The 24,645-nt window shown below is 52.1% G+C and overlaps 1 protein-coding gene across 1 annotated transcript in view; it reads left to right on the top strand.

Annotated features, from left to right (window-relative positions):
* The window catches only part of TNFRSF8 (TNF receptor superfamily member 8), a 50,506-nt gene extending 32,617 nt beyond the window's left edge, over nucleotides 1-17,889 (top strand). The window contains exons 8-14 of the mRNA XM_033113766.1: nucleotides 896-989; nucleotides 1,248-1,411; nucleotides 2,825-2,923; nucleotides 3,065-3,118; nucleotides 9,749-9,774; nucleotides 11,991-12,192; nucleotides 15,760-17,889. Coding sequence (XP_032969657.1) covers nucleotides 896-989; nucleotides 1,248-1,411; nucleotides 2,825-2,923; nucleotides 3,065-3,118; nucleotides 9,749-9,774; nucleotides 11,991-12,192; nucleotides 15,760-16,004 — 884 coding nt within the window. The 3' untranslated portion in view covers nucleotides 16,005-17,889. The remainder of the gene's footprint in view (nucleotides 1-895; nucleotides 990-1,247; nucleotides 1,412-2,824; nucleotides 2,924-3,064; nucleotides 3,119-9,748; nucleotides 9,775-11,990; nucleotides 12,193-15,759) is intronic.
* The last annotated feature ends 6,756 nt before the right edge of the window (nucleotides 17,890-24,645 follow it).

Genomic DNA, 24,645 nt, shown 5'->3' on the forward strand with positions numbered 1-24,645 from the left:
CCTTTTGTTTTTTAAATAAAAGGTTAATAACAAGATCTAAGAAACCTTGTGCCTTTTAGTAGTCAAACCCCTGCCCATCTCCAGCCCAGGCAACCACTAATCTACTTTCTGTCCCTCTAGATTCGCATTTTGGGGACATTTTCAGAATATGTGTTCTTCTGTGTCAGGCTTCTTTCACTGAGCATAGCACTTTTGACCTTCATCCATGCTGTAACATGTATCCTTAATACTTTGTTTCTTTTATTGCCAAATGATATTCCAGTGTACAGATACACTACATTTTGTTTATCCGTTTACCAATTGATGGCCATGTAGGCTATTTCTACTTCTTTGACTACTATGAAGAATGTGCTATGAAAAAGTGTGTACAAGAGACCTGACTGTTTTAATGTGGTCGCACCCCAGCCTCTTTGGCCTTCCCCCAGCCTCTCCAAAGCTCTCTCTTCTCTCCCCACCACTGGGCCTCTCCACCGTCTATTTCCTCTGCTTAGACACCTCCGCCTTTGCCCACATCCCAGCAATCCCTTCCTCAGAGAAGCTTCCAGTTCAGGCAAGGACGAGTCCCCTGTTTCAGGGATCCAAGTACCCTAGTGTGACACCTGAGTCACATCTGTGAAACCCACCAGCCTGTGAGCCCCTGAAGGTGGGGATCTTGTGTATTTTACTTGCTAGTCCCAGCTCCCAACACAGTCCCCGGTGCATAGTAGGTACTCAATAAAGAGTTGTTGCACGGAGGAAGGGATGGAGAGAGGAAGGGAGGAGACAGACCCAGGACACAAACCTGGGTCTGCCCAGCTGCAGTGTCCTTCTGGCCCTGCTGTGCTGCCTCCCTGGAAGTCACCAGTCTCTTCCGGGAAAGGCTCCTTGCATTGACTCTTAAGACCACTCTCTATAGGTACAGCTGAGAAGGACACCACCCAGGAGCCGCCTTCCCCGGGGACCCACCTTAACTGCAGCACCAAGCCAGAGGACCGTGAGGCACCTTCCAGGTGACTCCCTGGCCCCTTGTGGGGGCAGCTGGGCTGGGGTGGAGGTGGGGCCTGGGTTGGATCTCTGTGCCAAGCTTCCAAATCATTTTGGAGGATGTGTGCCCAGCTCTGTGCTGGCACCACTGGAACGCCAGAAAGCCTAGAGTGCCTGGCAGAGGCTGTGGGCAGATCTAGGGACTCAGGCCTCGTGGATTCCATCTCTAGAGAAAAAGAATTATTCCCGCGCACACAATTCCTTTCTCCCATCTCCATTGTCAGTCTCACCTCTTGCTTGTCTCCCTGTAGCACCACCCTCTATCTGGCAGAGTCCCAGACCAGTGAGGGACGTGGAGAGGGCATTACCCACGCCCGGGGGGATGCGTCCATCTCAACAAGTGCTCCCATCTCTTTCTCCTCCATGGGAAGGCCCCTTCTGGTTTCAGGTAATGATTCCCTCCCTCCCCAGGGCCTTCCTCCTGGGGGCGGGCCAGAAGGAGGGAGGCTCCTCCCTGGGTGATGGCATCCATTGGGTGGGGGGACTAAGGTGGACCCCAGGTTTCTGGCTTGTTGAGCAGGGGCTGTGGCTCTTTCACTTGCTGGCGATTATTCGTGAATTCTTGTGAGTAGGGATTTCATTCACAGCTTCCTGCCCCATGGCCCGTAATTGCTACCCAGAAAGTACTTGGTGAATAATTTTGTGACCTTGACTAGTTGCTTAATGCCTTTGAGCCCCACATTTCTCGCGTGTAAAACTGAACCAGCATGTACCACGCAGGGCGGTATGTAGCGGGCAGCAATCCCTGCTCCCTGTAGCCATCCGCTCGAAGTGCTCCTCATTTTAGAACCTGCAGGTCTAGCATTGGGCGCTAGGTGGCGGCAGTTCTGAGGCCCGCGGTTCTCAAAAGTGTGGTCCCGGAGTTGCAGCATCAGCAACTTGTTAGAAAAACACATTATGGGCCCCACCCCAGCCCCACGGAATCAGAATCTGCATTTCAACACGGTCCCCAGGAGACTCATTTGAACATTAAGTTTGAGAAGTACTTATCTGGCACATACAACTTTTAAACATCTGAAAATGCACTAAAAACAGTAACTAGGGACACAATCTCCATAAGCCACCAAAGAAAAAAGGAGGCAAATTAAGTACTAAGATGTAAAGAAACTACCCAGATAGCGGTTCAGTGCGTGGGCGCTGGAGTCTCCCTGGCCTGGCCCGAGACTCGATTCTGCCATTTACCCTCAGGGTGATTTTGACTGAGTCACTTAACCTTTAGGAGCCTCAGTTTCCCTCGCTTGTGAAACGGAGATGGTAATGGCCCCCGTGGCATAGGGCTGTCGATTCCCTCACTCAGGGAACACCTGCTGAATGTGTTTGTGTGGGGAGTACACCCCATGCCTGTCTTCACGGAGCTTCCGGTCTAGACGGGAGGCTGGGAGCTTTAGCAGACTCGCCACTTCACCCTCTGCCTGCCAGCTGCCCAGGGCTGCACGTCACATGTGTCCTGCTCCATCGTCCCCCAGACTGTGTCCCTTTGGACCTCAATTCCTTCATTCTGGCTCCTTGACTCCCCAATTCCTCACCCTCTAGAAATGGTTTGCTCTTTTCTTCCCTATTAAGCCACCCTGGTGCTTCCTGGAGCCAGGTGAGGGAGGGCAAGTGGGTAAAGACTGGACCAGATAGGTACAGGGTCTGGGGTTTCAGTCCTGGCTTGGAAAAGGCCCGGCTCCTGGCGGTCACATGGAGGCGAGCGCTGTCCTGCGTGGTTGCACAGGGCCCCGGCTCCCTATCCCCTAACGTAGACTTTGGGGGCCACCGGTGTCAAGGCAGAGAGTGAAGGGCCACCTGTGTGTTCCAGAACCCGTGCTCTGGTTGATCGTGCTGCTGCTGGTGGTGATTGGCTCCAGCTCCTTCCTCCTGTGCCACCGGAGGGCGTGCCGGAAGTGGATTCGGCAGAGTGAGTGGATGTGTCCTTGGGTCCCTGGGGAGACTGGGTGCACTGCGCTAGCCTGGCCGGGGTCCCTGCCCTGCCCTCTGACGCTCTCTGAAGCTGGCACCTCCAGTTCTCTTCCTGATGTCATTCCTGATGCCGTTTCAGAGCTCCACCTCTGCTACCCAGTCCAGACCTTCCGGCCCAAGCCGGACCCCGTGGGTAAGTGTCCAGATGTCCAGACGAGCCACACAGACACACAGCAGCTGTGGGCCCTGGGCCGAGGGCTCCCTCGGGGTCCCTCTGCGTGGTTTCTCACAAGCTGCTCCTTCTCTCTCTGCAACCTCACGTGTAATGGACATCTAATGTGGGTGGAAGCCATGACATGCCCTGGACAGCGTGTGGAAGGAGTGCTGGCATGAAGGTTTAAAACTCCGCTGAGCCTTTCATTCCTTCCTCTCTTCTCTCTCTCTCTCTCCTTCCCAGCCTCCCTACTCCTTCCCTCCCCATTCTCCCCACTCCCTCTCTCCAGTCCTGAGGGGCTGGGGTTCAGTAGGGTAAGCTGATAGGGCTGGTTCTACCACTTACGAGCTACCTGACTTTCAGTGAGTTACTTAATTCCTGTGTCTTAGTTTCCTCATCTGTCACATGGGGATAGTGGGACCTACTTCAGAGGGTGGGCGTGTGCATCAGTCGAGGTGGGGCCTGTTAAGCGCTGTGCAGAGTGCCTGCTTGCGACAGGTGCTCAGTGAGCTGTGGCCGCTGTGTTTGCTGACTGGCCAGTGTCTGGGGCCTTGTTCCTCACCAGGGATCCCAGGCCCTCCTGAGTTCTGGCTTGTTCTGAACCCCTCCCTGGTCCCGTCCTTGCTTTCTGATCCCTGCCCAGCCTCCAGGGCAACTCCTCCAGGCGCCTTCTGGAACCCCTGGCCCTCCCCACCAATCCAGGCAGCAGATCTCTTCCACCTGTCACCTGGGGGTGGGGGTGGGGTCCCAGCCATCTTGTGCCAAGTGTCTCCTCTCTCCTGTGCAGCTCCTGTCAAGGGAGGGCAAGGCCTTCCTCGGCACTGTGTATGCTGGGCCCTGACCACAGGGGAAGAATCGAACGCGAAAGAGCTTCCCTTTCTGGTTTCAAGGCAGGCTCCCCCAGAGGGTCTCTTTGAGCCAGGAGCCCCAGGGGAAATTGGTGGTGCTCTTCATTCTGTAAGGAGGTGGATAACTGGCCCAGGGCCACACCGCCCAGTAAGTGCCTCTGCTAGACTCAGGTGCTGGTCCTTGAGATTTCGGTTTTGTCTGAAGAAGGCTCAGTCCTGCCCCCTCTTCCGTCCTCCCACCCAGCTTTGTCCACCACCCCATGCCCACCCAGTAGCCCAGGGGTCAGCCCCAGGCCAGGCCATGGCCCCTTGCCCCCCTCTCCTCAGGACCCCCGGAGAGCCTTGCCGTGGCCTGACTTTTGACTTGGGCACAAAAACACAGTCCACTGAGGCATGTTTTGAATTTGATGGGTTTCACAAGCAGGTGCTAGTGTTCCCTTTGCAAGGGGGGTTTTTGTGTTTTGATAGTTTCAAGCCTTTTTCCATGAGCTGTCAGGCTCAACGTCTCATTGAAACCCGTGTTTGCTTTCTTGACATTTTTCTAGTATTAAAATTTCCATTGCCGTCAGTTTATTTTTTTCTTCGAATCTTTGTGATAGCAGTTTTGTGACACGCACAAAAGGAGAGAGAGAGAGAGAGAAAGAAAAAAGCACCTTCCCTTGAGAAGCCAGGTCTCCAGGGAACCCTGAGCCCTGAGACTCAGTCATGGCTATCCTGTTTAGGGTCAGTTCTGGCCCTCTGGTTTCCAGTGGGTCCCTGGGGGTTTGGGTCTGCAGGCCCGAGAGGAAGGAAGGTGAGGCCAGGATCAGCACGCAGAGCACAGGATGAAAACAGACTGAGCAGGGTGGACACCCATCTCTCTAGAGCTATGGGTGCTGCAGGGGTGAAGGAGTATTCATTCATTTGTTCGCTCATTCATGTATTCAGATCATGTCATTGATCGCTTCCTCGCGGCTCTGTGCTGGGCACAGAAACTCCTCGCTCTCCTGAGCTTTTAGACCCGTGTCAGTTGCTTAAAGGGACTAAAGGCTGGCAGGATGGAAGCCTGCAGCCCAGCCCTCCCCGCCCTGGAACTGCGTGGCTGTTGGGGGCATTTGGATTGTTTGACAGCACAATGGGGCACCCACTGTGTTACTGCCCCATTTCACAGACGAGGAACCAGAGGCCCAGGGAGATGAGGGAACTTGTTGAAGGCCACGTGTTTACTAAGCAGTACAACCAGGATTTTGCTGGTGGTGAGATTTTTGTACAAAGGGTCTCTCGCCCTCATACTATTGACATTTGGGAACAGATAATTCTTTGCTGTGGGGGGTTGTGCTGTGCACTGCAGGGTGTTAGGCAGTTTCCCTGGTCTCTTCCCACCAGATTACTAGTAGTACCTCCCCGTTGTGACAACTAAAACTGTCTCCAGCCATTGCCAAAGGTCCCCTGGGGGGAAAGTCACTCCTGGTTGAGAAACACTGATTAAAATTCTTTTAATCCTTCATTTTAATGGGCGCTAAAGTCATGACTATCTGTTACGTCAGGCAGCTTTATATTGAAAAAAAAAATTGTTGTTGTTTTGAAACACTTTCCAACTTGCAGAAAAGTCTCAAGTACAGTACCAGGAACTTACTTTTCCTGAACCATTTGAGAGTAAGTTACTGACTGAATGCGTTATCATCTAGATACTTTAGTGTGTATTTCATACATTATAAGGGCGAATTTTTACACAACCAGAGGAGAACTACCAAAATCAGAGAATTCACCTTGATGCATTCTCCCCAACGAATTCTCAGACCCCATTCAAATTTCTTCTTTTATCCCAATTATGTCCTTTTATAGCAAGAGAATCCAGTCCAGAATCTTGTGCTGCATTTGGTTGTCATGTCTCTAAGAGTCTCCTTGATTTGGGGTCAGTTCCTGTCTCTTCCTTCACGTTCATGACCTTGCCACTTTTGAAGGTTCCACCAGCGATTCTGTAGATGTCCTTCACCTTGGATTTTCCTGATGTTCCCTCACTACTGGACTCAGGTGGAACATCTTTAGTGGGGAGAGTCCAGGAGTGACGCTGGGCTCTTCTCTGTGGCATCCATGCCACCAGGCCTCATATTGTCCCTTTCCTGGGGTGGTTCACCTTGAGCACTAGATTGAGGTGTTTCTGCCATGAGGTGCTTCTCCACCGTGAAGTTGCTCCCTTCTCCTTGGTAATTGCTGAGTATTTTGAGGGGAGGTACTCGGAGGCTGTGTGAATAACCCGTTCTTCATCAGACTTTCCTTTTCTTCATTTATATATTTATATCTGACTCATGGATTCCTACTTTAGTCTGCTGCCGTCATTATTTAGTTTGGTGTTCACATGGACCCAGGTTAGGTGGGGGCTACTTCAAGTTGGCTGCTGTGTCCTTCTGTCCCCATCCTTTTGTGTGTGGAGCACTTCTTTACTCTAAGATGTTCCCAGTTTCGCGTGTACTTTCCTGCCCCACAAGCTTTGGGGTCGGCCATCTCTCCAGGGAGCAGGATTTGAATCGAGGAGTGCCGGTTGCCAAACCCTGGCTGAACTTCTGCCAAATTCCTTCCTTATGTCTGTTCCACTTCCCATAGCAACTGGGACCCCAGGACAGAGAGGGGATAGGACTGAAAGGGGAGAGCGATGGCGATGGAAGGGACCGATAATTCGTGAGTCAGAACCCACGAGCTCAGCCACAGTGGCCCTCAAGGCAGTTCTGGGGTACCATGCACTTGTCCCAGGGGGCGTGCATCCTGGATGGGTTGGACATGTTTATGAGAAGATCATAGTTATTCCCAAAGCCATAAAACCAATACGTGAAGACAGTAGACTGAAGCAACACTTTTAGGGGAAAAGCACTTACAAAATCTGATCTTTGTACTTGGCACAATTTGTTCTGCGTCTTTATCAAAGTACACACGTGGGTTATAACTCAGCTGGAGGGAGATGTTGGTACCTTCTGGATTCTGTCTTTTCACCTTTATGTTATTTTGGGCTTGTTTGTGAAAGTCACTATTGAAAGCTGATTTTCTCTTCAATGTGATCGAGTGTCAAGCCACATTAACATCCTGGGACCCACTACGTGCTAGGCAGCGTCCTGGGCACCTTCTCTTTGTAATGTTTAAAAATTGGAAATAGCCTTTGTTTTTCAGAATGGTTTTAGATTTACAGAAAATTTGAGAAGATGACACAGAGAGTCCCCATATACCCCATACCCACTTTCCTCTACTATTTGCATCTAACATTAGTATGGTAGGTACAGTTCTCACAATAAAGGAACCAATATTGCATTACTACTAACTAAAGCACATACTCTATTCATATTTACTTAGTTTTTACCTAATGTCCTTTCCCTGTCCCAGGATCCCACTCAGGACACCACATTGTGCTTAGTCCAGAATCTCATGTTGCCTTTGTCTCTAGAGTCTCCTTGATTTGGGGTCAGTTCCTGTCTCTTCCTTCACGTTCATGAGCTTGCCACTTTTAAAGATTCCACCAGTAATTCTGTAGCTGTCCCTCATCTTGGGACATCATGTCTTCTTAGGCTCCTCTGGGCTGTGACAGTTTCTGACTGTCTTTGTTTTTGATGACTTTGGCAGCTTTGAGAAGAACTGCTCAGTTATGCCGTAGGATGCCCCTCTATTGGAATGTTTTTCTCCTGATTAGACTGGGGATTATATAGGTTTAGGGTAGGAGACCACACAGGCACACGGTCATTTTTATCACCTCATGTAAGGGGACATGATCTCAACGTGATTGATCATTGGGCACCCTTACTTTCAAGATCTCATTTTACTCTTCATAAAAACCTTCCAAAGTTGGTGCGATCCATCCCATTTTCCAGATAAGAGGACTGAGGCTGGGAGAGGTAGAGCAATGTGCTGGGAGAAGTTTCAACACTCCAGGGTTGCTAGGTTGCCTCATTGTTTGGCATCTGGCTTGCTTTCAGCTTTTTGGTCATTATAAACACCACCACTGTGCGAGGCCTTGTTTTCTTTTGGGTTATTTCCTGAGGGTGTGTCCCTGAGGAAGGATTACTGGGGCAAAGGCTATGAGATTTTTATTGCCAGATGGCTCTTGAGAAAGATGGAACCAGTTTACGGGCCGTGAGCAGCTGTGTTCCTGTTTACCCATGTCCTCTCCAAGACTGAGTTTTATCATTTTTATTTATTTTGTCTCGTTACTTTGTCACACACTCTCCCTCTCTCCACCTCCCACCATCCCAGTGACTTGGTGCCAAATCACAGTTGGCTGTTTGCAGAACTCAAAATCACTCTCAGAAGACGAAGATTCGGCTTCACTGACCTTGTTTCAAAGAATGTGCCTCACTCAGGCCAGGCAGTGTTTCTCAAAGTGGTCACTTGGGCAGTGGACAGTGGCCGCCTGGTGGGAGTGAGCCACGCCCCCACCCCTATAGGTGACCACTATGCCGGGAATAGCCGTTATCAGATTTAGTAATCTCAGGACAATTTGTTCAATCAAGAATCAAGAATCGTGTCATTTTACACATGCACTTCTTTTCGTCATCATTCTGGTCTATTTCCCCATTAGACACTTTTCTACCTGCTGATGGGCATTTAAAAGGGACCCATAAGAGTGTTTCCCAGACTGACCCAGAGTCCACACAGCAAGTTCAGTCTGCCCATCTTATTTGCGTTATCGTGGTTGGTCGGCCTCCAGTGAGTTTTCAGCTAGGATTCAGGGCTGGTGGTTCCCCAACAGCTGCTGAAACCAGAGAGGAGGTTGTGGAGGTGACTTAGCTGGCATACTGGCATCTCTAGCAGATTTCTCTGGTTGGGTGTGCCCACCTAACAGCAAGGTATTCTGAGTAGGTGGCCTCCTTGAGAGTCATAAAAGGCTGTGCGTCCCTAGGGGATCATCTGCGCGTGGGAGTTGGTTTGCTCTAGGACAGGCCAGATGCCTGGACACCACTGTCAGCTTTCTCAGAGGCCTCTTTGATGGTTAAATGTCAACATACACTTGGCCATGACCTGGCACCCTACTTAATGTGAGAAAAAAATTGGAGTGGAGGGTGGGGGTTTGGGAGGAGAAGATAAAGGTGGTGCCCTAAGAATCATTGCGTCAGCACCTCCGGAGCCTACCGAAGAGTTGCAGGGAGTGAGGTGACTGGTGAACAGTTGTCCTCCTCCAAGGTGGTCACATGGGCTCTTCTAGGCATGGCTAATGGAACACCGCACTCAGACTGGCCTGAGCCAACAGGGCTCCAGGGTTGACTGGCTTCAAGAATGTCTGACTCAGACTTCAAAGACATCCTCAGGGCTGTCATCCACTCTCCATCACCCTGCCTTGAGGTCCTCTGTGTGTTTTGTATGGGATCTGGGGAGTTCTGGGCTCTCCAGACCCCAAGGGGCTACGAGGTAGTGGCAGCAGCCACAGACCAACGTGGGAGCCAGCAGAAGCCTCTGGCTCCAGCTGGAGTGCGTGCCTCTCCCAAACCATTCCTTCTGTATGGGGCTTGGGGAAGCTGGGCTGGGGAGGGGTCCAGTGTGCTGAGTGGTTTAGTGGCTGGAGAACAGGTGGTTCCCCAGTTCTCTGTCTCTGGGCAAGTGAGCCCCTGTGATCCCAGCCTGGACAGTGGGCACTGACCCCAAAACCCGCCCACTATTTTCCAGACCGAGGGCCTGACTGAGTACCGGCTATCACTGGGGAACAAGGCGGTAGGGGGGGCATTTGCCCACATGAGGGGTGGAGCAGGACCCTGCAGCTACCAGACCCTCCTTGGTGAAAGCACTGCTCTTTTTCTTTTCGCAGATTCCATGCCTCAGAGGAACACGATAGTAAGTAGTGCCCCTCCCTCTGCTCCCAGATTGGTGCCCCTAAATCTGACTCCTTTCCTAAACAGATCTGCGGGGTCATTCCCCTCCCACAGTGCTCAGGGTGTGGGCTCCCCCTGCGAGTTCAGGCTGGGTCTGCCCCACGCAGGGGCTCTGAGCAGAGTGGGGCCTCAGCCAGGCCCTGGCCGACACTGCAGCCCCACCCCCACAGCAGCCTTCAGCCTCTGGCTCTTCCAACAGGGGACTTCCAGAAGGGCCCGCCAGACCATGGACTTGGTTTAGGCCAGTTTGGGTGCCAGGTGTGATCAGGAGGAAGGCTATGTTTATTTCCCCTTTTTTCCTGCATTCCTTCCTGAGTCTTATCCTCGCAGCTGGAATGACAAATCGGTAGCGCGGATTTTTAAAAACTTAACTATCTTGTACCGAGCACTTACCACGAGCTAGGCACCTCGCTTTGTGCTTTCTTGAAGTTATCTCGGGTAGTCCCTACAGCATGCGGACGTTGGTACTGTTGTCCTGTTTGATAGAAGAGGCAACAGCGGCCCAGACGGGAACGGTGGTTCCCCAGTTGGAAAGCAGATCAACTAGGATTTGAGCCCCGGTTGGTTTGTGTGATTCCAAAGCCCAGCTGACTCCTAGTAAGACCACCTCTGTCTGCCTTTTATTAAGTGCTTACCACATGCAGGCCGGGGGCCGGGGAGGGGGCTTTGCAAATGCTGATCCTAGGACCACCCGGGACAGGGCCCACACACCTGGTACTCAGCAGGCCTGTCCAGGCACCCTGCTCTGTGCCCAGCCTCCCAAGGGCAGCTTGGAGTGGGGTGGGAGCGGGGGCACTGAAGGATGCTGGAGCTGAAGGATGGGGCGGGACCAAGCCCTCTATATGGTTGGGTCTCAGGTATGTATGGTTCACCTACGTTTTTTTTTTTTTTCACTTATCAATTCTTCCATTTCTTTTAACACAAACATTCATACATGGAGAAAAGTTTCCATTCTTCAATTTTTAAACATAATAGAACCACAGTACGAGTTCAAATTTCAGATTATGGGAGATCACATTCAAATATGCTTGGGTCTAGGGAGACCACCTCAGGGATGGTGTAGATGCCTGATCACTGCACTGTACACCTGAAGCTGAAGCTGAACAATAATGACTGTCAACTATAATTTAATATATATATAGTCAGGGGTGTGGAGTACAGCGTAGGGAATAGAGTCAGTGAAATTGTAACAGCTGTATACGATGTCAGAGGGGTAGTAGCTTGGGGGACGGAGGGCACCACTTTGTGAGGCATGTAAATGTCTAATTATTACATTGTTTTGTACACCTGAAACTGAACAAAAGAAAAAGAAAAAGAAAAAGAAAGAAATAGGATAACTTAAAAAACACACACAAATATGCTTGGGTCAGACAAGTTCTGTTACAATACCGAGAAATTTCATGAAAAAGGTATTTAACTATTTGTAAGATAATCAAATGCCTTTAGCTACGTGGGCCAACTCATTATAGAAAATTATTTAATAATGCCATCTTTTAGACTTCTAATTATTATTAAAGAATACTCAGGATTATGTAGCTATGTTTTCTGAATTATTCAAACATTCCATTTTGAGGGCTGCCGGTAAATGTTGTATACTACAACATTCCATGACACCATTTCTCCTTTGCACTTCCTAAACCAACATTTTCCTGAAGACGTAGCTATTTTTAGAATATATTATTGTAGACTGTCCAGCTGGTCAGGGCTGCGGTAGCCTGGAGCCGGTGCTTCTAGACTGGCCCTTACAAGTGTGAATTCCGGAGCGAGATGTCAGGGTTCAAGTACTGACCCGGACACTTACTAACCTTGAGCAAGTTACTTGACTCCTCTGTGCCTCAGTTTCCTTATCTGTAAAATGGGGAGCATGCTAATATTAGCCGCCTCACAGGGTGGCTGTGAGAATGAACATATATCAAGGGCCATACACACGGTAACACCGTATGAGATGTTGGCCATGATCTTTATTATTTAGTACAAGTCAAAAGCTGGAACTCTGCACACCGGTGCAGCAGGCTGTCAAGGCGGAGAAGCCTGGGTGGGGTGGGGGTGTGACAGCTTTCAGGCAGAGAGGGAGACTCACTGGAGTCTATAGAGATAAAGAAATGGGGGCTTCACAGTTCAGAGAACGGAGGAGGTCGGGGCACCCTGTATCAGTGCCTCTTTCTTCTGTGCCCACAGCTGATGAAAAGCACTGTGACAGAACCCTGCACAAAGGAGCTGGGGTTAATGAGCCCCCCGGCTGTGGAGACCTGCCCCAATGTGGGGGCAACCTCCCTGGAGAGCCTGCGGCTGCTGGATGCCAGCCCAGATGACAGCCCCTTGTCCCCCAGGGACCTTCCTGAGCCCCGAGTGACCACGGAGCATACCAATAACAAGATCGGTGAGTTGGCCTGTTTAGGGGGCTCCTGGTGTGGTCAGGGTTAAGAGGGCAGTGGGGAGATGGGTCTGGGTCCTGGACCCCCAACTGGAACACTGGAACCGGAAACCCTGGGTCCAGAAGGACCAGCCAAGAAGAGGCGTGGATTCTCCCACAGGCCCTTGTAAGTAGGAGATGGTTTTGGAGAAAGTGTTAAACTGTTTGTAGATATATCAGCAGGTTGTGAAATAGCAATAGTGGTGGTACTGATCTCATAGCGCCACTGTGAGAATTTATGAAATAATCACACAAAGCTGTCTTGGTGGGGTGGAGATAGGGGGAACGGGCTCCCCTTGCCTGGTGCCTCTTACTATTAAAGAGAAAAGTCAATGGCACCCCAAGATCCCAACAAAGAGCCCCTGAGGGGGACAGGAGGAAGATACACAGTGACATAAGACCAGCCATTTGTCTGACGCTTTCTGGACATTGTGCAAATGTCACTTCTCATTCTGAGGACATCTTCTTCCTCTTTTCACAACTGGGGAAACTGCAACTCAGGCGGGTGAAATGATTTTCCTTGACACACAGCTATGAAGTGGTAGAGCTGGGACTCAGTCTCACATCTGTGGGATTCTGAAACCCCTGGTTTGTCCACACCTTCACCTGGCCTCTGCGGGCACAGAGGCCAGCACTTCCCATCCTGCAGCCGCCCTCCAACTCCAACCAACCTTCCGCTACGGCCTACCCCTGGTCTCCTTGCCTCCTCTCCTACTTCTCTCTATCCCGATATGACCAGAATGTTTCTCCCAAATTGTTTACCTGTCCATATGACACCCTCCATATCAGAAACCTCCAGGGAGGGGTCCCTGTTACCTTTAGGATGAATTGTAGGATTCTTATTCTGGCATTCAGTGCTTGTCGCAAGCTGCGTTCTCCCCACCAGACTCACCTGCCTCCTGGCTCCACATGCCCTCCCACTCAGTGACGCTTTCCTGAGTTTACCCAGCCCTCTCTCTCTCATCTAAGCTTCTCTGTGGGAGCTGCTTCCTCACCTGGAACAGCCAACTCCACCTCCTCAAATCTAGTTAAATCCTGATGTCCTGAGTAACCTGCTTGTTTGCCTCCTCCTCCAGGAAGCCTTCCCTGTCCTTTCCACTCTGCTGTATAGACTACATGCACCTCTGCGGTGCTCCACCAGATCCCGGGCCATCCCACCCAGTGTCCTTAGCAACGAACAATGTGACTGTGTTTGTGGCCTCCCCTTTGCCCCCTCACCTGTCTGTGACTCTCCTGGGGCAGGGCCTCAGTGGGCTCCATCTCTGTCTTCTCTGGAAGGTTAACCATCACTCGGATAATACTAAAGAGGCATTTCTAATTGTCCCACATATTTCTATGGCAAGCGCTGGTGGATAGAACTCTTTGGGGCAGAGTCTTCTGTACCAAATGGAAACTTCTGGAATTGTAGTTTTCAGCAAGTTTTATTTGAAAAAAAAATGTATTTTGGGAAATACCACCAAAGGCATCTCTTTCAAATTTCCTATGAAGTCCTGATTTGGTTGTTTGAGTCAATGCTGAGTGCACTGCCTGGAATTGCAGGGGTGGGGCTCCGGGAGTGTTTGAGGGGGTGGAGGAGGCAGGTACCAGGCTCTGGGGACAGCTGGGGCATGGGGCTGGGGCGTGGGCAGCCTGCCTGGAGCCAAGCCAGCCTGCAAGACTTGCTGGTGAGTGGGATGGTGGGAGGGAAGGCCTTGGAAGTTCTCTTGGGACACTCAAGGGACAGTGAGCCCTCTGTCTTCCTGATACCACCCCAGAGGAGTACCCCCCGTCCATTTCCCAAGGGGCACCAAACTCTGGCCTGAGCTTCATCACCCCACCCCTGGCACTAGACCCCCCTTCACCCCCATCCCCCTAAAACAACTTCCCTGGATTCTGGAGCCCTGGGAGAGGCCAGAAGTCAAGCAGCTCCTGGAAGACCCTCCCCCTCCTAACTCAGGGGTAGGCAGCCCTGTGATGGGGGACAGAGCCAGTGGAATCAGACCCAGGAAATGTGAGGCGGGTGATAGCCTGGCCCCCAACTTTGGCTTCTTCTACCAGAACAAAACTACCCTCATCTCTCTCAACCCCCTACTGCTCTATGTCTCTCGTGCTCTCTCTCTCTCTCTCTCTCTCACTTTCTCTCTCTCCTCTGTTCCATCTCTCACCTCCCAGGGCAAGGGGCCTGCAGGTCTTGATGAAGGGTGTGTGGCTGGGGAACTTGAGGTCCTGCTCTCCCTTCTGAGATAGAGGGGTGCCCAAGCCCACAACTTGTCGCACTCTCTTACCCTTCTCTTTAGTTCTTGCTGCTATTTTGAACACTTCTCTCTTTTCTGGGAGTGTTAAAACTGAAATGGAAGAGCCAGTATTATGCAATTGGGTTTGAGGGTACATGGGGCCCCAAGAGTGTTTGGGGGCTCCTGAATCAGAGGAGTGTGACTGAGTTAGCCAGAGAAGCAGGGATCCCTAGGCCCCTACCTGCCCCCGGCTCTCACGCTCCCTCCTGGCTTCCCCATTCAGCCTCCAGAGTCCATGGGCTAAGCAGCTGGAAGCTGGGGCCCTGACCTGAGCTTGAGGCCAACAGAAGCTGGGCGGATGGTGCTTGAAGTCAGCTGACCTAGGTGACAGGCCAGGCTCCCCACTTCCTAGCTTCTTAGGCCGCTTACTTAACTCCCCTGAGCCTCCCAAGCTCCATGGGGGATCACAGCTCCAATGGGCTGGCATGCCATTCATCCATGCGATATATACAAGCAGCCCTACTGTGTGCTAGGCAGGCATAGTCATGAGGGCCTCCGGTGGGAGAAAGACAATAAGCAATAACCAGCCCCGTGCAAAGCTGTCCAAATCACAGACTGCTGGTGACGGTGAGCAGGGCTGAGGTTCCTGCTGGGTTTGCTTGGACCGAAGAGGTTCCTGGGACGGGGACTGCCACTGCTAAAATCAGGAGCAGCCCGTGCAAACCGGGACAAGTTGGTCACCCCAGGTTTCTGTTTTAGGCATGTGGAGAGGAACAGAACGGGAGTTTCTTTTGGGATCTCTACTAATTACCTGGGGACCTTGGGCAGGCCACTTAACCTCTCTGGGCTTCAGGTTCTTTATCTGTAATTGGAGACAATAATAGACTATTTACCTGGTAGGAGGGAGGTGAGGATTCAGGAACTGAAGGGCAGAAAACGTCTGGAACAGCATCCAGCATAGGCAGACCTCTACACAAGTTCCCTGGTGCGATGGATGTCCTTACCTGCCTTCTCCCCACGACCTGCTTTCTCTCCTACCCCTGTTCTCTCCTTCCCTACCAGTGCCCGGGACTCACCGGCATCTCCTGTAAGTAGTAAGAGGGCCAGTTTTTAACTTCTCAGCATACAGTTCCTAGCTGTTTTCCCTACAAGGACACCTGCAAGTTTGGCAAGGGCTTACTGTGCATCAGAGAGGTTGTGCCACCTACCTGAGGACACACAGCAGGAGTGGCAGAGCTGGGACTTGGATCCTCCTCTGCCTCCTTGCTTTCCTTCTCTGGGGCTCTGGTCTCCTGACCTTACGTATCCTTTTGCTTTGTAGAGAAAATCTATATCATGAAGGCGGACACGGTGATTGTGGGGACTGTGAAGACTGAGGTGCCTGAGGGCCGGAGCCTGGCGGCACCGGCAGCACCTGAGCTTGAGGACGATCTGGAAATGGACCATGCCCCCCACTACCCGGAGCAGGAGACAGAACCACCTCTGGGCAGCGGTAGGGACGTCATGTTCTCGGTGGAGGAGGAAGGAAAGGAGGACCCCTCGCCCACAACTGCCTCTGGGAAATGAGGCCTGGCCGGAGTTGGGGCTGAGAGGGCAGCTGGGTGCTCCCTGGGAGGCCAGGCTTGCACTGGTGACACCGAGATGCTGCCAACGTCCCATCTGGCCTGAACTGAGTTTCTCGCATCCAGTGGTAGAAGAGCCTGACAATGCAGGAGGGGGTTCTGTATCCCCACGCAGCTGCCCCCCAACCCCAAACCTAGGGAAGTGGGTTGTGAGGCAACCTAGGGGCTGGATCTGAATGGTATTTGTTGGGGCAAGAGACTGCTGGCAAGGAGTGGACACCATGCCTCCTGCTCCTGCTAAGAAGATGCCCCAGAGCCCTGGGCCTCAGATACACTCTACCAGGGCCAGAACCCACCTGAGGCAGAGGCTGGGAGACCCGTACCTCACCCTGGGCCTCAGGAGTGATACCTGCCAGGCCTCACTGTTATGCCAACAGCCCCCGGTTACTGTAAATGTGGCCCCCCTAGGGCACTAAGACACTGTGGTTTCTCCTGAGTCAGAAGGGAAGTAGAGGGATTGGGCGTTGTCATCTGGCCCCATTTCAACTGCAGACATCGTGTTGTGTTCTGTGCCCTATGCCGCTTGGGTGGAGTGGGACCCTCCTGATGCTACCTCCTTTCCCTGGTCTGTAGCCCTCACAGTGGGCCCAGGGCCTAGAATCAACCCTCTCGTCTCAGAATGTCCCCACCAGTCCCCTCAGCCTGGAGGCATCTCAGGAAACAGATGTCTGCAGACCCTCAGCAGATGAAGTGCCCCGTCCCGGTCAGGGACCCTACCCACCCAGCTGCCGCCTGGAGAAAGGCCTGCTTGGCCTTGCCCAGGGGCTTCCTCCACACACAGAGAAGGGGAACCGAGGGCCCTTCCTGGGTCCTTGCTTGCTGGCTGGGCACCACCTGCTCTGTGCTGGGAAGTGAATCGCCCCTCAGAGCTGCCACAAGCACCAGGTCCTGCCCTCTGGCTACAGCTGCTCAGCCCCGCAGTTGGGATGTGGTGGTCAAAAGCCCCATTTGGCCTTATCCTGGACTGCCAGAAAGAAAGAGCCTCGGGTACTTCAGTCTGGAGTTCAGGATTTTTGCATCTCACTAAGGAATAAAGCTGCCCAGGCTTCCTCTGCAGGACTGTGCTCCCTGGGGCTGTCAGGCTCGTGTAAACAAACAAGTGGCCTTGGAAAGGAACATGTGGGCAGATGACAAGTCTGTGGCAGCCTGGGGAATTGAGTCTCAGGCTGCTTGGAGACTCCTGGAATTACCCGCTGGAAGCCAGGCCTGAAAGCTACTGTTTACACACCAGCCGGCTCATCTCTGCAGGAAGTTGGGGCTGGCTCAGGAATGACAAGGGTAGTTTCTGAAACTGCTCAGACGTTTTGGGGAAAGTTGGAGTGGCCGGGACGCTGTGAGAGGCGGTTACACCAGAACCTGAAGAAGTTTACATGGGATGGACCATATGTACCAGAATGCCTCATGCAAAACCAGTGTGGACAGCTCCGTGTTCATGAGCCTATGGTGCCTGACGACGCCCCACACCCCGTGGGCAGGGGCTCAGACAGCCTTGACGTGAGGGTACTGACACATGTTTAATGAAATGGTCCACGCCCTTGCTCAGGGGCCCTTCACAAAACTTTCGATCTTTTAAAAATCCATCAAGTCCCTTAAAAACTAGCATAAGGTGAAGGAAACGCTCACTGCGATTGAGAGTGTTTGAGAATCTCTGAGGACGGGCTCCCTCTTCGCCACGGCCCCAGCCTCCGTGGACAGGGAGCTCCCTGCTGGCTGGGGCAGACCTCCCCCACCTCCCCACTCTGGGCGTTCTTCCTTATCCTTTCTCCATGTAACCCCCACTCCCTGGCCCAAGGCTTGCCTTTGACTATATTCAGAATAAAGTTCCTCTACCCGAGACTTCCTTTGGGTATCCTCAGAAAGGGGTCCTGGGCCTCTCCTGGGCCTGCCTCTCCCTGGGCTGGGCCTGACCAGCCCCATACATGGCAAAAGGGAGTCACAGAAGCAGCGGGAATGGCCCAGCCTGGGAGGGCGGGGAGGGGGCTGAGGGGTAAATGTGAGCCTGGGGCTTCATGCCTGAGTTAGGAAGGGCCTAGCCTGCTCCTCACACCCCAACTCAGTCAGTTTGGGGCTTGCTCCCCACCATAGGCAGCTGGCCTAGGCCCCTCTGACTGTGGCTGCCCTGCAGGGTGAAGGAAGGAGACCTAGGGCCAGGGTCAGACCTGGCCCACCCCATCCCCAGGACTCCAGTCCCCACTCGGACCTCAAAATTGAACCAACCACTGCCTTCCACATGGTCGGTCGGAGAGACAGCAAATATCCCCACCCTACCAGCGACGAAGGGCCCTTCTTAATCTCTGGCTGTTCTGACATTCAGGTGGGCAGACAGACAAGGCCCCTTGCTACCCAGGGTAGCAGTCCCCAGGCTGTAAGGCACCTTCTCACACATGTGCACACCCCCCTTCCTGAACAATTGAAGTCAGGGAGTGACAGTGAGTGACAAGTGTTCTGCGGAAGCTATTGCATTCAAAGAAAACCCAGTTTCCTAAGGCAGTCTCACAGGTGGGGAACGAATCTAGGTTCTTAGAGTCTCTAAGGGCAGGTCCTGTCCCACACATGGAGCAAGAGACTGAATCTGCAGAGCGTCTCTCTCCTCCTCCCATCCCTCCCAGGACGGTGTCTCGTCACCTCTGTCCCATAGTCACCAGGTGGGGCTTTGTTGGGCTGAATAGAAGTGACGACTATGTAGAGACAGACAGGCAGCTGTTACTTGGGCCTGAGGAGAAGCTGGCCCAGCCCACCTGGGGCTCCTGCACACCCCCAGTCCCCTTGCCCTGGGCTAGCAGCACATGCTGGGTGCACACCCCTGGACCCTGCTGGGCTAACCCAGAAGACCAGGTGTCCAGTGGGTGTGAGGGAGGGAGGTGCAAGACAGAGAGGTGTGCCTGCCGCTCTCTGAGGCGCAGACATTGTGTGGGTGGGGATGGGTGCTGGGTCAGACTGGGGTCAGAATCCCAGCCCTGCCACTCGCCAGCTGGGCAACCTTGGTTATGTGTCTCCATCTCCCTACAGTTGTTTCCTGGTCTGTGAAATAGTTCAGTTTCCTGGTCAGTCTCTATCTGACAGGGTTGTGGGGCTCCGTTAGATACCGTCTGACACGCGACTTGTGTTTGCCACGTGGCAACTTCTGTCCTTGGTATAACCTAGCAGCCACTTACTAAGAGTGAGCCCTTTCTAGGCCTGTAGAATTCAGCCCCCTCTGACTCCCAAACTGTTAACCTTCAAAAGGGCATTGTGCTCAGAACACTTTTCTCCCAGAAAAACATTAGAATTGGTGGGTGGTTCTGGAACTGGCCCCCCAAAGCCTGCGCTAGTTCCAGTAGGGTTACCCAGGGCTTTCAGGCTCTCCTGGGACCTGGCCTTCCTTCTTGCTCTGTGGGGGACCTGGAGAACCCCTCAAGTCACAGTCATAGGGCTGGCAGTTTGCTAGTCAGATGTCTGTGACTGGGCATTTATGAAGTGCTGCCGGTCCCTCTGCAGGGGACATCCTGCTCATGGTGCCAGGGCATTCCAGGTTGCACTGCATTGCTGCTCCTGATTTTTCCTGAGTGGCTTCCTTCCTCCCTCCCTCTCACCTTCCTCTCTCTCTCTCTGCTTCCTTTCCTTTCTTCCTCTCTCCTTCTGTTCCCTCTTCCTAACACCTGTGGTGAGCCAGGCCCAAGTCTAGCTGCAGAGAAGGCACTGTACTCGGACTGGCTCTGTCCAGTGGATGGGACCGATGATGGCGTAATCGAACACGTGAACAAGGCCATTCCAGAGGTGATCCGCTATGTGCAACGAGAAGCCCCAGTCAGGGGACTGTGGCACAGTGTCTGGAGGGCAGGGTGGTCCAGGAAGGCTTCCCTGAGGACATACCCTTTGAGCTCCACCTGAGTGACATGACACGTGAGAGAGGTGGAGACCTGAGGGTAGAGCGTTAAGGGAAGTTGAGAACCACAGCTGTAAAGACCCTGAGGTGGGAATGCACCTGGCTTTGGGATGTAAGAAGCACACCTGGTGGAAGCATAGTGAGCAGGGCAGAGAGAAGAAGGGGCTGAGCGAACAGGCCAGCGGGGCCAGGTTATCCAGGGCCTGGTGGGCTGTCGTAAAGTCCTCTGATTGTATCGTGAGAACATCAGACTTCATTTTTCTGTTTTCCTCCCATTAGAACAATAAACATCCTGGTATTCTCTCAGTAATGGGCGTGAAAGGCCAAACCAGGGGCAGCAAAGGTTGTTTTAATCTATTTCAGAGGGTAGCCAGAGAGAGAGAGGCAGCGGTTGCTGATAATCAGGAAGCAATTGGATGTGTTTTCTCAGAAAGGGCAGAGCTAAGGCTACATTCCTGGTGAACAATCGCAGCTCTGGGTGCAGGCTTATGTCACTGAAGGAGGCTGGGACTCAAGCAGTCTAGTTCCTCTTTCTTTGGGTGTCTTCCAGGAGAGTGAAAACCAAACCAAGATCCTGGGGAGGCTGGAGGCCGTTGTTTTGGTGTGGGGCGTGGGTTATCTTAACATCATGGCCTTCATTTTCCTCCGAGTCCTCCAGCACTGGCCTCTGTCCCATTTTATTACTGTGGCTTCTGATGTAGGGGCAGGGATGGACCATCAGTGTTCAACCTCCAGCAGTTGCTGGTTACCTGGCCTCCAGCAAAGCCCTTCAGCGCTCTCCGGATCTGCCAGAGGTAATGATTACCTTGTAAGGTAGTTGTGAGGCCAGTAGTCCTGTGGGGACAGTGGTTGGCCTGGTGCCAGGCATGTTCCCTGTTCAGCGAATGACAGTCACCATAAACTGCCTTTTAAGAGCTTTCGAGCTTGCCCAAGCCTTTCTACACTCTTCATGCATTTGAGTTTCCTAATCATAACTGAAAAGTAAATAGGCTGAGCATCGGCACCCCCTTTTACAAATTGAGGCTCAGAGAGGCAAAGCAACTGACCCACTGTCACACAGCCAGGGAGTGCCAGAACTAGAGTTCAACCCCTCAACTCTGATTCTAAATGCCCCCTCTGTCAATACGGCCAGACTGCCTCTGTGGTCTGGGCTTCATATCACGGTTACCGTCCGGCATTATGCCCTCTGGGAACGCTTCCTTTCACCTCCAAGTCACCAGAGCTGGGAGACAGGAAGGAGGTTGATTTTATTCCTCCTTTTATGGGGATGCAGGGACAGTTCCAAGAGGCTGGGTAATCTACCTGTGCTCAAGCAGCAGCCCAGGTGTGGCTTTTTGATCCCTCTGAAGCAGAGTTAACCCAGCCAGAGCCTCACTCCATGATGGTCGTTTGATTCTGAGGTCAGGCGGACTCAGGCCTGGAGGACAGGCAGTGCAGAGAACCTGTGCTGGAAAATTCCCTGACAATAGGATTTCCTTCGACATTCTCAGTCACTCCTTGTATCCTGCTCTCCACCCCATCCCAGGATCCAAGGAAGCCAGGTTGAGAACAAGCCTCCCATTTTACAGATGGGAAAACTGAGCCCCAGAGAGGTAAATCGGTTTGCTTAAGGTCCCAGCTTGGTAAGTTTGGTGCCTTGCTGTGTAAGTTGGGACTGGAGTGGGAGAAGCACAATCTCGTCTAAGTAAACAGTAAAGATTACTTGCTGGTTTTCAATCTTCTTTATTATTATTATTATTATTATTATTATTATTTAATTTGGTGTGAAAGTAAAAATAGCTGCAGTAAGAGCATTGATTTCGTATTTATAAGGCAGCTTTGCAAGAGCCAAAGTGGTCCCCATATCCAGACAGGTAAGGATGGCCCGTGCAGTCATATAGGGTCTCTGCTTAGAAGGGCCTGAGCTTGGTTTAATGACCTGTTGTTGCTGTCTGGGAAATTATTAACACATTTTGAACAAGGGGCCCTGCATTTTCATTTTTCACTGGGTCCCACAAATTATGTAGCTGATCCTGCATAAGAGGGCAGGGAAATCGTCTGTTAGGAATTTAATGCCAAAGCACTTTCCATTCATTGCCACTTAACCTCATAGTGGCCATAATTATAAATGAGCAGGCTGATGCCCATTTATCAGAGTGTTGAATTGTTAGTAACTGACTTAAAGTGTCCTGGTTATCTCTTTCTGCGCCATAAACCACCTCAAAACTTAGTGGCTTAAAACAACACCAGTGGTTTGTTTTGCTCCCGAATCTGCAGTTTGGCCTGGGCTTGCTGGGGAAAGCCTAGCTGTACTCGCACAGCGTCCGCTGGCTCTGGAGCGCTTCTGATTGGTGGCAAGTGGGTGCTGGCTGTGGGGTTCTCCCCATGGCCTGTCATGGAGCGGTAAGGGCCTCCTCAGGGGATGATGGCTGGGTTCCTAGAGCAAACAGCCTCGGGGAGGAAGTGGAAACCACCAGGTTCTCAAAATCTGGCCCAGAAACGGGCACGGCATCACTTTTGCCACATTCTATTGGTCAAGCAGTCACAGAGCCCCAATTTATGGGGAGGGGATGTAGACCCCACCCCTCGAGAGGAGAGCCAAGGAATTGTGAGATCTTCCTGTGTGTCAGGCACTGCGCTGAACACTTCCCATTTGGCCTCATTTCATTCTCCCAATGATTTCACCCTTATTGTTCCTCGAGTTGCCTCAAGGAAGCAAACTAACCTGTCCAAGTTCACCTGGCTGGAATCTGAATCCAAGTTTGTCTGTCTCCACAGTGTGAACTGTGGACCCTGGGGCTGACCTGTGCATTCAGGGACCAATGTAGTCAGAATGTGGCAGGCAGGAATTCATGCTCACATCTATCTGATTCGAGAACATCCAACGCTTTAGAAATGATCAACTCCAATGGCCTAGTTTTCCAGGTGGGGAAACTGAGCCTCCAAGAGGTCTTGTTGGGCCTCCTCTGAGATGGGGGCAGGGTCCAGCACCATCCAAGGCAGGATGGGGCCCTGGGGCTGCACAGAGCCTGGTCAGGAAGCCACAGAGAGCTGTGGGCAGATTATGCAAGAACAGGCTGTCGCGGGGACGTTGTTTTTCACTGTGATTGCACTTCACTCAGGAAATACCCACAGCCTCGGCAGGTGTAGAACGGAGGGTGCCTCACCTCAGGCAAAAGACCCCAGTGAACACTGGAGTACTCTCAAGGTGGGCCAGGGTCCCCTGGGCCCGGTTCATTCATCGAAAGTTCCCTGAGAGCCACTCTGTGCCCATCTGAGCTGGGTTCTGACAAAGAGATATAAGAGGCTCCCTCCCTGTCACCCAGGAAGTCACATGTTAGGTAGACCGACAAAAAGAACGCTTAGTCCATGAGGCTTTTTGTGCTATCTCATGTAGACCTCACAGTGCCCTAGGAAGTGCTTGTTATTATTATCCCTATGTTACCAGTGAGGAAACTGAGGCTCAGAGTAGTTCAGTCACTTGCCCAAGGTCCCACAGCAGTTAAGAGGTGCAGCCAGGATTTAAACCCAAACCAGCTCTCTGGCTGGAGTCTGGGTTCTCAACCACTTGGCTATGTTGCTCTATTGTGGCTCAGGTTGGGTCACCACTGTGCTGTAGCCCCACCTCTGAGTTTTGGTCTGTGCAGGCATCCACAGGGCTCAGTAAACATACAGAGAATGGAGTTTGCCTCCTGACTTCCTTCCACTTTTCCTTTCCAAAGCTGTGCTATAACCAGACCACTCTTTCACAGAACATTTGATAGTTCCCCAGTACTTACAGGCCAAAGTCTGGCAGGCCAGCCACTCAGGGCATGTCCTGATACCTCCCAGGTATCCTGTATCCCAAGCCCCTCTGAAACTCAACTGTGTCCCTCACCCCCTAGTTACTAAACACAGAGGGCACATCCCTACCATGAAATCTCTGCTCAGTGCCCCAACTCCCAAACCTCCATCCTCACCTTTCTCTTATGCCTCCAGAAAGCCTTCTAGGGCCACCTGGGACTAGGACTTTTGTGTTCTCTGAGTTTCCACAGCACTGACTGTGGTTGGAGGCCCAATTCCAGAAGCCTTACAAAAAATACCTCTGTATTAATTTTTTCATTCATTCAGCCTCTCAGTCACTCAAGCAACAGATCGGTATAGAGCACCTACTATGTGTCAGGAACTGTGCTGGGGAACATGATAGGGCTGGATAGGGACAGGGCCTGGAGTCAGGCAGTGGCTGAGGGCATGATCATTGCTGTGACTGAGGTAAACATGGGCGGTAGCACTCACTGCGTGGCATCAAACCCACATAACGGGCCTCTACTTCCTCCTCTGTGAAATGGGTTTAGTAAGAGCACCTATCCCAAAGAGAGGTGCGAGGTTTAAGTTCATTCATTAATTTGTTAGATAAATCTTTTTGAGCTCAAACTATGTGCGCTGCTGGGTGCTGAGGACATAGCCCTGTCCTCCTGGAAAGGGACAATAAGGAGTTTATGAGATAACCTTAGCCAGTGGTAACTGCTCTAAAGACAAAGACTGCAGTGGCATGTAGGACCCTCAGTGGGGATCAGGTGTGCAGCCAGGCCTTGGGGATTTGGTACGTGCTGTACAAAGGTCTGGGAGGATGGAGAAATTCGGGGCATGCCTGGGGAAGTGAACAATTGTGATTGGGGTGTCAAAAACGAGAGTGTTTGAGTCTGGGGTGGAGGTTGCCCCACCCCTGCATTCGCGTCTCTGGGTCTCTAGGCAATTTCAA

The sequence above is a fragment of the Rhinolophus ferrumequinum genome, chromosome 9 (genome assembly GCF_004115265.2).
Source record: "Rhinolophus ferrumequinum isolate MPI-CBG mRhiFer1 chromosome 9, mRhiFer1_v1.p, whole genome shotgun sequence".
NCBI lineage: Eukaryota > Metazoa > Chordata > Mammalia > Chiroptera > Rhinolophidae > Rhinolophus > Rhinolophus ferrumequinum.